The sequence below is a fragment of the Paramisgurnus dabryanus genome, chromosome 15 (assembly GCF_030506205.2).
Source record: "Paramisgurnus dabryanus chromosome 15, PD_genome_1.1, whole genome shotgun sequence".
NCBI lineage: Eukaryota > Metazoa > Chordata > Actinopteri > Cypriniformes > Cobitidae > Paramisgurnus > Paramisgurnus dabryanus.
In genome coordinates, this window is record NC_133351.1 from 33287212 (window position 1) to 33299460 (window position 12249).

General features: G+C 38.9%; 1 protein-coding gene across 1 annotated transcript; it reads left to right on the forward strand.

Annotated features, from left to right (window-relative positions):
• Window positions 1–297: 297 nt before the first annotated feature.
• stk24a (serine/threonine kinase 24a (STE20 homolog, yeast)) lies at window positions 298–10732 on the forward strand. Its single transcript, XM_065293359.2, has 11 exons — window positions 298–341; window positions 2381–2602; window positions 3924–3980; window positions 6352–6460; window positions 6600–6757; window positions 6841–7026; window positions 7116–7258; window positions 7330–7453; window positions 7572–7640; window positions 9671–9801; window positions 10157–10732. Exons 1-11 carry the CDS (start codon window positions 321–323, stop codon window positions 10173–10175), a joined length of 1239 nt encoding a protein of 412 aa, XP_065149431.1. The 5' UTR covers window positions 298–320; the 3' UTR covers window positions 10176–10732.
• The last annotated feature ends 1517 nt before the right edge of the window (window positions 10733–12249 follow it).

The following is a 12249-nucleotide window of genomic DNA, read 5'->3' on the forward strand; positions in this document are numbered from 1 at the left end:
ACAAACAAATGCCTTCATGTTAACCCAATAATCTTTTGGTATATAATGTAATATTTATTAGTGTTTGTGGTTCCTGTGATTTTTTTCATGTAAAGCTGTTCTAGAAACAATGTCACGTTGTAAAAAAGCACTTTGCATTTGATTTGATTTAAGACTTTGCCTGGTTGTCTTTATGTATAAACAGAAAGGCAGTCTGTTCTTTGACCCTGTTACTAAAGCAGATTGTCAATGTCCTGTCACACCCTCATGATAAAGACTTTAATACACTGACAGAGATACAGAGAGTGAATCATATATTCAGAAAACAGAAGTCTGTGAAGATGAACACTAAAGATCTAAAGGTACAGTTTGTTTCTTTGTACGATAGACTACTATTTCTTATGATTATTTGTATCAAAAGTCTTCCTGATGTAAGATGAATGGACAATGTTTAAGAACAGTGTGTGAGGTTAAAGTTTGTTTAGCTTTATTACTCTATAAAGTCTCTGTCAATAATGGAAGTAAAATTAGATTGAGTTTTACCACAGTAATGGTTTATTTCTCTTTAGCTAAACCACATCATATTTCTGAAGTGTCATGAATATCTGATGGGCAAAGTGTCACTTTGTAAGTGTATGTGATGATTATAAATGTGTAAATAATAAAAAAAAAAATCCTGAATACAGAATAAAAGTAAAAAAAGACTGGCCTATACTAAATACCATTAATACTTTAATTGATTGTTAGTTTATTGAAATAAATGGCTTCTCAAAATAGCACAGTTGAGAACACTTAGATGTTCTTATCTTAATAAGTAAGACATTAAAGTACTAAAGATGTTTTGTTTATTACAAAATAAATGTCTGAAAATTAGTGCATTTAAGTGTACTATTTTAAAAGTGTACTTTAGTGCACTGTAGTCATTGCAGGCAACTATAATGTTTATGGCAGCTTTATTTGTTTAAAGTTCCTTGTTGAACGAAAATGAACTTTGTCGTCTCTGACTTCACTGCAATGTGCCTTCATTGTCTTCTATGGAGGTATGTTTCTGTGTAACAGCTTTAAAATAATGACCAAATTTGATCGACTGAAATGATTGGCAGCTGCATTTAAATCAAACATGTTTGCATTTGTAACTTAACAAAATCTTATGTGTAATGTTTTAATCCTGAATCCACCTGTCATGTTCCAGCGCTTTATGGGAACTGATCATTACACAGTGACCGTGACTCGTATAACACTGCAATCATGACAGATATAATTCAAGAATACAGAAGCACTCAGTCAACCTTACACACCTGCACATATAAAGAGCAAAACATCTTTTGATTCCCTGCCGATTTTTGTAAGTTTGGTCTCTTACGAAGAAATTAAGGGTTCATAATTTTTACCAAGTCATCTCAACTCATTTTTTTCATGAGTTTGAATACTATTTGATAGTATGATAGGAGAATTTATAAAGTTATACAAAACTTTATGGGCAGTTAATGATAAAATGGGTTTTGTTCTAGTAATCATAAAGTCGATTCTAGTAATTCATTTTATTCAATAGACCTGCAAGATGCCAATCAAGTAATGAATGAGATTCATCCATTTTTGGAGTCATGAATGAGCAAAAGCAAATGCCTTAAAACCAAAAATGTACATTTACTATGCTGCATATAATAAAAAATATCTAATTAGGGCATTTATAGGGCAGTTGTGGCCTTATGGTTAGAGAGTTGCCAGTTTGAGTCTCAGGGCCAGTAGGTTGTGATGCCTTAACCCCAATTTTTCCTCAGGCACAGCATGCAATGATAGCTTCCCATTGCTGCGTGTGTGTGCTCAATACTCACTGGATTGGTTACGAAGGTCACATTTCGAGTATGGGTTGCCATATGTTGTTCATTATATCACTTTCACTTTACTTCATATATTGTGTGTTTTATATATAAGAGAAGTAACTAAAGTGACAGACGGATAAAGTGACAGGAAATACTGGGAATCTTGACCATTAATAGCTTAAACAAAGTATACCTTTTTTTACAGCTTTACAATTTTACATTTGGTTACATGTATTTCTCAGAACATACTTATGAAAATTAACCATGATTTTACTACAGTCAAAACTAAACAACATGGTTACTGTAGTTAATTACCACAAAATAACCCTTTCATTATATGTAAGGGACAATTCCAATTTTCTGGCTCTTCAGACACAGCAGTGGCATCTATAGAGATGGATTTTAAAAAGTGCACGTATGTGATACTGGTTGTATTTTGAATGGTGTCACTTTAATAATAACAACTTGTTATCTGTGTAAGCTTTATCCCTACAGACGGCGAATCTGCATCTGTTCCTGAAATACTGCCACTGTATAACTTTCAATCCTCACTCATTTTTATCCTGTTGATTTTGAAGGTTGACCCTGAAAAGCTGTTCACCAAGTTGGAGCGGATTGGAAAGGGCTCATTTGGAGAGGTCTTCAAAGGCATCGACAATCGCACACAACAGGTGGTCGCCATAAAGATCATTGATCTGGAGGAGGCCGAGGATGAAGTAGAGGACATCCAGAAGGAGATCACTGTCCTCAGTCAGTGCGACAGCTTATATATCACTAAATACTACGGCTCTTATCTGAAGGTGAGATGCTGCTGAGATTGGTTCATTGATTTACAGAGGTTTGCGCTCGTCAATTTACTGGTCTTTGCACCATTATTTAATGCCCAAAAAGCATCTCTTAAGCCATACTCTTAGATTTTTGCCATAAACACCCACAGAAGTGTCCACTCCCATTGGTGCTTTTTAAAATTGCGCTCTCTCTTCAATTTGCAGTGTCTGGTAAATCTGGCCCTTAAAGGTATAGTGGATGATTTTCTTTTTCCGGGTCGATCATCTAGACTATTGGTCATCCCAGTTGTCAATCATTCTGGTGATATGTTGACGTAAGGCCGTCGTACATGCTCGTCCATAGGTTCGCTTTCTGCACATGCGCACTTTCAGGTGTATATGTGTGGTGGTCTACGGTTTCAGCCATTCATTGAAGCTCGCATTCTCATCTCGTTTTTTCAAAATGTCTGAGGGTCGCAAGAGAAGAAGTGTTAACAAATTGTATGACAAGAAGAGAAAGGCCTCTGAAGAAAGAAACAAGACCAGAGTGTTTATGGGAGAATATTTCACACGCTGGCGTGTGCTAAAAGCACAGGTTGGGCTTCCCACACAAAGTTTATACTCGACAGGTAAAGTTTGTCATGCTATTTAGAGAAATCCATTTAAAATCACTGCTAGTAAAAGTTGATGTAAGCTATGATTAGCGATGCTAGCCCTGGCACAAGCCACGAACCGCGCAGGCACGTTAAACATGCCGATAGCAACTTGTAAACAGAGCGAAGAGAAGAACTAGGCTCACATTTAATAGGCGTTCCCTGTCTGGAGCAGGTAAAGTGTTGCGCGTGTGGATTTTTTTTAAAAGGGAGGGGCGGTTCTTTTCGAAAATTCTGGAAAATCTTCCGCTATACCCTTAAAGGAATAGTCTACTTATTTTCAATATTAAAATATGTTATTACCTTAACTAAGAACTGTTGAATCATCCCTCTATCATCTGTGTGTGTGCACGTAAGCGCTGGAGCGCGCTGCGACGCTACGATAGCATTTAGCTTAGCCCCATTCATTCAATGAATTTAGTACCATTTAGAGATAAAGTTAGAAGTGACCAAACACATCAACTTTTTTCCTATTTAAGACGAGTAGCTACACGAGCAAGTTTGGTGGTACAAAATAAAACATAGCGCTTTTCTAAGCGGATTTAAAAGAGTAACTATATTTTATGGCGTAATAGCACTTTTTTACAATATTAATCTAATGATGCATTGAAAAGAATAGCTGTAGTTGTGTACAAAGTCTTCAGAATCTAGACTTCATTACTTAACTCTTAATTATGTCTCTATTTCTATTTCTTGTTCAGGACACAAAGTTATGGATCATCATGGAATATTTAGGAGGTGGTTCAGCTCTAGATTTGGTAAGATGCATGTTTGCTTTATCGAAGTCTTGTATGTTTGCAATTTCACATGTTCACTGTCTCGCAGGTTCACAATCTCGCATGCATGTTCGCAGTCGCACAGATTCACGTTTTGCAGGTTCGCTGTCTCGCAAGTTCATAGTCTCGCAGGTTCACAGTCTCACAGGTTCGCTGTTTTGCAGGTTCACTGTTTAGCAGGTTCGCTGTCTCGCAAGTTCATGGTCTCGCAGGTTCACTGTTTAGCAGGTTCGCTGTCTCGCAAGTTCATAGTCTCGCAGGATCACAGTCTCACAGGTTTGCTGTTTTGCAGGTTCGCTGTCTCTCAGGTTCACAGTCTCGCTGTTTTGCAGTTTCGCTGTCTCGCAAGTTCATAGTCTCGCAGGTTCGCTGTTTTGCAGGTTCGCTGTCTCGCAGGTTCACAGTCTCGCAAGTTCATAGTCTCGCAGGTTCACAGTCTCGCAGGTTCGCTGTTTTGCAGGTTCGCTGTTTTGCATGTTCGCTGTTTTGCAGGTTCGCTGTCTTGCAAGTTCATAGTCTTGCAGGTTCACTGTTTAGCAGGTTCGCTGTCTCGCAAGTTCATAGTCTCGCAGGTTCACAGTATCGCAGGTTCGCTGTTTAGCAGGTTCGCTGTCTCGCAGGTTCACAGTATCGCAGGTTCACTGTTTAGCAGGTTCGCTGTCTCGGAGGTTCACAGTCTCGCAGGTTCACAGTCTCGCAAGTTCATAGTCTCGCAGGTTCACAGTCTCGCAGGTTCGCTGTTTTGCATGTTCGCTGTTTTGCAGGTTCGCTGTCTTGCAAGTTCATAGTCTTGCAGGTTCACTGTTTAGCAGGTTCGCTGTCTCGCAAGTTCATAGTCTCGCAGGTTCACAGTATCGCAGGTTCGCTGTTTAGCAGGTTCGCTGTCTCGCAGGTTCACAGTATCGCAGGTTCACTGTTTAGCAGGTTCGCTGTCTCGGAAGTTCATAGTCTCGCAGGTTCACAGTCTCGCAGGTTCACTGTTTAGCAGGTTCACTGTCTCGCAAGTTCATAGTCTCGCAGGTTCACAGTCTCACAGGTTTGCTGTTTTGCAGGTTCGCTGTCTCTCAGGTTCACAGTCTCGCTGTTTTGCAGGTTCGCTGTCTCGCAAGTTCATAGTCTCGCAGGTTTGCTGTTTTGCAGGTTCGCTGTCTCGCAGGTTCACAGTCTCGCAGGTTCGCTGTTTAGCAGGTTCGCTGTCTCGCAAGTTCATAGTCTCGCAGGTTCGCTGTTTTGCAGGTTCGCTGTCTCGCAAGTTCATAGTCTCGCAGGTTCACAGTCTCGCAAGTTCATAGTCTCGCAGGTTCACAGTCTCGCAGGTTCGCTGTTTTGCAGGTTCGCTGTTTTGCAGGTTCGCTGTCTTGCAAGTTCATAGTCTCGCAGGTTCACTGTTTAGCAGGTTCGCTGTCTCGCAGGTTCATAGTCTCGCAGGTTCATAGTCTCGCAGGTTCACAGTATCGCAGGTTCGCTGTTTAGCAGGTTCGCTGTCTCGCAGGTTCACAGTATCGCAGGTTCACTGTTTAGCAGGTTCGCTGTCTCGCAAGTTCATAGTCTCGCAGGTTCACAGTCTCACAGGTTTGCTGTTTTGCAGGTTCGCTATCTCTTAGGTTCACAGTCTCGCTGTTTTGCAGGTTCGCTGTCTCGCAAGTTCATAGTCTCGCAGGTTTGCTGTTTTGCAGGTTCGCTGTCTCGCAGGTTCACAGTCTCGCAGGTTCGCTGTTTAGCAGGTTCGCTGTCTCGCAAGTTCATAGTCTCGCAGGTTCACAGTCTCGCAACTTCATAGTCTCGCAGGTTCACAGTCTCGCAGGTTCGCTGTTTTGCAGGTTCGCTGTTTTGCAGGTTCGCTGCCTTGCAAGTTCATAGTCTCGCAGGTTCACTGTTTAGCAGGTTCGCTGTCTCGCAAGTTCATAGTCTCGCAGGTTCACAGTCTCGCAGGTTCGCTGTCTCGCAAGTTCATAGTCTCGCAGGTTCATAGTCTCGCAGGTTCACAGTATCGCAGGTTCGCTGTTTTGCAGGTTCATTGTCTCGCAAGTTCATAGTCTCGCAGGTTCACAGTCTCGCAGGTTCGCTGTCTCGCAAGTTCATAGTCTCGCAGGTTCACAGTATCGCAGGTTCGCTGTTTTGCAGGTTCACAGTCTCGCAGGTTTGCAGGTTCACTGTCTCACAGGTTCACAGTCTCGCAGGTTTGCTGTTTTGCAGGTTCGCAATGTCGCAGGTTCACAGTCTCTCAAGTTTGCAGTCTCGCAGGTTCAATGTTAAGCAGGTTCACAGTGTTGCAGGTTCACAGTCTCATAGGTTTACAGTCTTGCAGATTCACAGTCTTGCCGGTTTACATGGTGTGTTGTCTGTGCTTCAGTTGGAACCTGGTGCCCTGGATGAAAGTCATATCGCGACTATTCTCAGAGAAATCCTGAAGGGCCTGGATTACCTGCATTCAGAGAAAAAAATTCACAGAGATATTAAAGGTGAACGCTGACTGCAAATGGCCTCTTACTACAATACTTACCACACAATGTCCAGATATGCTCAATATCATGTTGTTTACTACAGTTCATGTCTTCAGATATTCAATCTGAATCCACATGTGTTCTTCTGTTTTTGCAGCTGCTAATGTCTTGTTGTCAGAGCAGGGCTATGTGAAGCTAGCAGATTTCGGTGTGGCCGGACAGCTCACAGACACACAGATCAAGAGGAACACATTCGTGGGCACTCCATTCTGGATGGCACCAGAAGTCATTAAACAGTCAGAGTACGACTCAAAGGTCCGTCAGATCAGATCATTGTGCGTAAAGGATATTTTGAGTAATATCATGGATTGGTCTAGCATTCAGATATGTGTTTACAGGCTGATATCTGGTCTTTGGGCATAACTGCAATTGAGCTGGCAAAAGGAGAGCCACCACACTCAGACCTGCATCCAATGAAAGTGTTGTTTCTCATCCCCAAAGACAACTCACCCACACTTGAAGGAAACTACAGCAAAGCCCTCAAAGAATTTGTAGATGCCTGTCTCAATAAAGAACCCAACTTTGTAAGTGCTGTTCCACAAAACAGACTAAAATTCATTTCAAATACTTAAGTACATCTAAAGTAATTCACACTCCTGATTGTTATTTTCAGAGACCGACAGCTAAAGAGCTTTTGAAACACAAACTTATCACTCGATATGCCAGGAAGACAACATACCTCACAGATCTCATAGACAAGTACAAGAGATGGAAAACAAAACAGGCCCGAGATGAGTCCGGCTCAGATTCCGACACGTATGTTTATAATTATACACAATATGCGTGATTGACTTTTCATTCGCTGAAAATACTCTGTGTGTGTTCAGAGAAGACGATGTGAAACAGTCTGAGGAATCTGTATATGATAAATGGATCTGGGACACTATCAAAGAGCCTCAGAAGCCTAAGAACAAGCTTGAAGTTGAACAGTTGGAAGAACCCGTCCACAAGGTGCCACAAACACACTAAACCTCATGTAGTCTCGTGTTTCTTTAGGAAACATTCACTGAAAGATGCTTTAGATAATAATTCTCCAAAAACTCTTAACACATGTGTCTCAATGTTTTAGCCTGCAGCCATTCCAAAGAGACCCCAGTCTCAGAGCATGTCCTCTATTATAACTCCAGTGTTTGCAGAGGTAAGAGTCAAACTCCTGAATGAACTTCAGTATGATGTGTGATCTTTATTATGAAGTTAGGCGCACAGTATAAGTTGAATCTAACAATTGGCAGAGAGTGATTTTTGTTACTAACCCAAAACACAAAAGATAAATTTTCCCCGCCATTGAAAAGTTATCTCTTCAATTAAAGGAGACATATCATGAAAAATTCATTTGGTGCTATAATTGGGTCCCCAGTGCTTCTATCAACTTTGAAAATGTGATAAAGAGCAACCCAGTAACTTTGTTTTGGTAAACCATTCTCTGCAAGCATGTGAAAATATAGTTAATTGAAATTTGGCTACCCTTGTGATGTCAGAGGGGAAAATACCGCCCCTTAATCTGCACTATCCGACCACAGCACTGCCATTTAGTAGAGAGAGAGAGAGAGAGAGAGAGAGAGAGAGAGAGAGAGAGAGAGAGAGAGAGAGAGAGAGAGAGAGAGAGAGAGAGAGAGAAAAAGATAATTGACAGCACAATTGATTTTCAATTTTAACAAACCACTATTATAGCAATCAGTGCTTGCATTCATCAGCTCATTTGCATTTTAAAGGACACACCCCAAAACAGCACATTTTTGCTAACACTTACAAAGTGGCAATTTAAACATACTATAATAAATTATCTGTGGGGTATTTTGAGCTAAAACTTTACTTACACACATTGGGGACACCAAAGATTTAATTTACATCTTAAAAAAGTCTTGTGAAATGTCCCAAGATTTGGTATACACACTTGGTGGCGCACTTACCCAACCCAACACCATAACATATTCGGATCCAAATACTCCGTGTATGTTTTGATCATTGTTCTGAATCTGATCTCTAACAGAAGCCTTTAACAAAAACGCAATTATCCATTGCTTTTTGTTAAAAAGTTTGTATTTTTTAAAGCAACACCAAAGAGTTTTTTTTTTACCTTAAAATAATGTTTCCAAATACGTTTCAGTGGTTCATCCACTCAAAACAGGGTGAATGGCACTTTCACATTCGCTTTGCAGCCCTCTATCGGCCAAAACCACACTAAAGAAGTTTCCAACCGTCGGGTAGTGGTCCTGTAGTTCGAGTGAAAACTACAAAAACTTGCTTTACGGCAGACCTACAATCCAATCAGAGCCAGCTATGCTGCAGTATTTATGACAGTGCTAATGAACAATTACGCTTCTAACCTGTAGGGGGAGCAAAGAGCAATAACTCTTTAGTGTTGCTTTAAGAAACCCACCCATGTTTGAGAGGTGATAAAAAGTTTTTTTTTTGGAATGTTTATATATTTAACTCTTTCCCCACCATTGACGAGTTATCTTGTCAATTAAGAGAAAAAATTTGCATAAAATACATGTTCCTAATGAGTTTTTATGGTTAATCTGCAATACCTTGAATATCCACTCAATGGCACACTTACCCAATTTATAAGATAACTAAAGCAAAAATTTTACACTCCGTGCATATTTTGATAATCGTTCTGAATACGATCTCTAACCAAATTCCTTCACAAAAATACTATTATTTCAGCTTTTTGCTTAATTTTTTTTATTTTTTAAGAAAAATACCCATATTTAAGGGTTTATAAGCAGAGAAGAAAATATGGATTGGATTAAATGTTATTTCCCGTTTTGTTTGTTTTAATGTTTTTGAAAGCAGAGGGTCTGTTCTTTCATTTGATATATTTGTATGTTCATATATGTAGAAGATTTTCCTGGAAGGCATTTTGTGAAAACCACACAAAATGCTGGCGGGGAATGAGTTAAAGAAGAACATTTTCTGAAGGGCATTAAACTTTTATGAAAATCATAAAAGATGTTAGCGCTTGCTGGCAACTTTTTTTTTTAAATGCTGGTGGGGAAAGATTTAATGTTGAATCATTTACAGACGATGAATATGCAATGTCGACATAGTTTAGTTTTGTTAATGTAAACACATATTGTTTATGTTTTTCTAACTTGACACAATACACAAGGTATTTCAAGAAGTATCCATCACAGGACGACTGTGTTTGTCTTCTGATATTAGCTGAAGCAGAAGGGTGGTGTTTATAAGCCGCTGGTGTTGGATGAACTAAAGAACGCCATAAAGAATGTTGAAAAGTCGTGTCCAGGCATTACTGATTCAATGGTGATGGAGGTGGTACAGAGATTAAAGAGGTATTTACACCATTTATTTTTGCCCCCCCACCCAAAAAACCCCAGACCCTATATGTTTTTTGCAAGCAGCTAATTATGACCTACAGATACTTTTTAAGGATGAGGGATCTCTCACTGCCAGTAAATCAAGAAGCATTTAATTCTTTGCATTTGCAAAAGCATGAGAGCCAATAGCGCTGCACTTTCTCAGCTGTTAATGATGTCATCGACCAGAAGATGCTGTATTTCACAATAAATGATTATTGCTAATAATGGACAAACTACTTTCTACATAGTTGTATGGGTTGGATAATATGTTAAAAATCATAATTTGTTAATCTGTGTAAGGCTGATTTTGAGTGTGATTTTCCTACAGATTTTCATCTCGACACTGACTGATGTGTTGAAGAGGCGCACATGCATGCGCACACATACAGACACGTACAAAATAGCTGAATATTGATAAGAATCAGATTAGGATACGGTTTTACATTATCAGGTAATTTGCTAGATGTGTGTGTATATGTGAAATCTGTGAACACAGTTGTAACACCCTATGAAATGGCTTTATTTAAACAGTTTTCTTTCTGTGTTGACATATTTCTTATTAAAATACAAATTTAAGGCGGGACATATCAGAGAAAATGTTCTTTTTCTAAACAGACAAAACTTTTTTTATGATATAAATGTAATTTATGATTTGCTAATGACTATTCCCAGTTTGTAATGGGAGGGACATACAGCTGTAATAAAAATATCAGTCTTCTTTAGAAAATTGTGCATGGCCTGAGATGAGTGTATTACAAGTTATTTTAAGTGTACTTTAGCATATGGATGGTATGACAATCTCAGAAAATATAACTCTCTTACTGTGTACATTACCTACATTTTTTATTTTTTTTGGTTGAACAAATGCTTTATTATGACAAACTTAAAAAAAAGTATCTTTGAAAAAGCCCAATAAATTTTGTTTATTTTATTTTCCAAATTATATGCTATTTTTCTAGATTCTGTTTGGTTTATTTGAAATTATTAATACTTTGTGACAGTTTTAAGAATAAATAAATCTTTAAAATGAGTTGTTTAATTTTTTTCTGGATTATGTGTTTTTTTATTAATGTATTGTATCAAAAATGGTGGTAATCGAATGAATGGGAAAAAGTAAAAAATTAAAAAGTTTGAAAAATGTATTGAATTATTCATTATAATGTTGCTGTTATAACTGTTTAGGGAGTAGATTCTGTTATACAATATAGCTCTCTCATAATTTCTTAAAGTTAAACCAAACTTGTACTTCGATATGTTGCAGTGAAGACCTTTGACTTTCAGAGCATATCTGACAATAGTCAGATTTTTTTACAAGAAAAAATATGACATTATCATGGTTTTCTCTCAGAGCAGCTCTTGAGATGAAGTTAATGTGTTCATGCAGACACAGAAAACACCACCATTGTCACTACAAAGATAGCAATAGACTCTGCACCTGATCCGCTCTCAAGTCAGAAGCTGCAGCAGCTCCACTTTGAGAGAAGGAGGAAATGAAGAAGGAAAAAAAACACTTTACTCTATCCACAATTGTATTCTGCCTTGTACTTGAGTAGAAGTGTTAATTCACAACAGAGATGATTATCTTTAAGTAATGTATAGAGTCATTTTCCTCATGAAGGAGCTCTAGTGAGAACTGTTGCAAGTACTAGTGAACTGGATCTGAATCAGTAGGATCTACCTTTTTGGCATAGTCATTATTGGATCTTTCAATTATATAACATTAGGACTATGCAACAGATATCACACAGCCTTTATATAATCAGGGGTATGTAATAGAAATCATATGGCCTTGAGTTATGTACAGGATCATGCAACGGAAATCAAGGATCAAATTAAAACGGACTCTACTGTTGTTGGTTGTATAAAAAAGATGTTTGTAAATAAAATATTTTAATATTTCCCTTAAGTGGAAAGTACCTTAAGTGACGTGCATTGCAAAGCTTTTATGCTGGTGGACAACATATGTTTTCAGTTGTTTTCAATGGAAGCTTGGCATTTTTCAAAAAAGCCAGCAGCTTGTGTTTTTTTGCGGTGAAAGCCGGCCCGTGGTGTTTTCACGCTCAGCGCCGAGAGTTGAAAAATATTCAACTTTGGGAGAAAAGCTCAGCTGTTAATGTCAGTTCTCACATGGCTGTCCAATCACAGTGGAGGAAGGGTGGGACAAATTTTGCAACAACCAACCGACGCATCGTATAGCATTTACCTGCTATTTCAGCCGCATTTAAAAGCTTTGATGAGTGCACAAAGCCCTTGGCAAAATCAGTTCGAGCCCTATAGGTATGTCCTAAAGACGAGTTTGCTGTAATTAGGTAAGAATTTCAGACATGACGGCTCAACTGAGAAGGCTTGTGAATCATTGAATCTCTTGACTGATGCCAGCGTCAGTAAGAGGTCTGTCTTGAGCAAGGAAGTTACACGGTT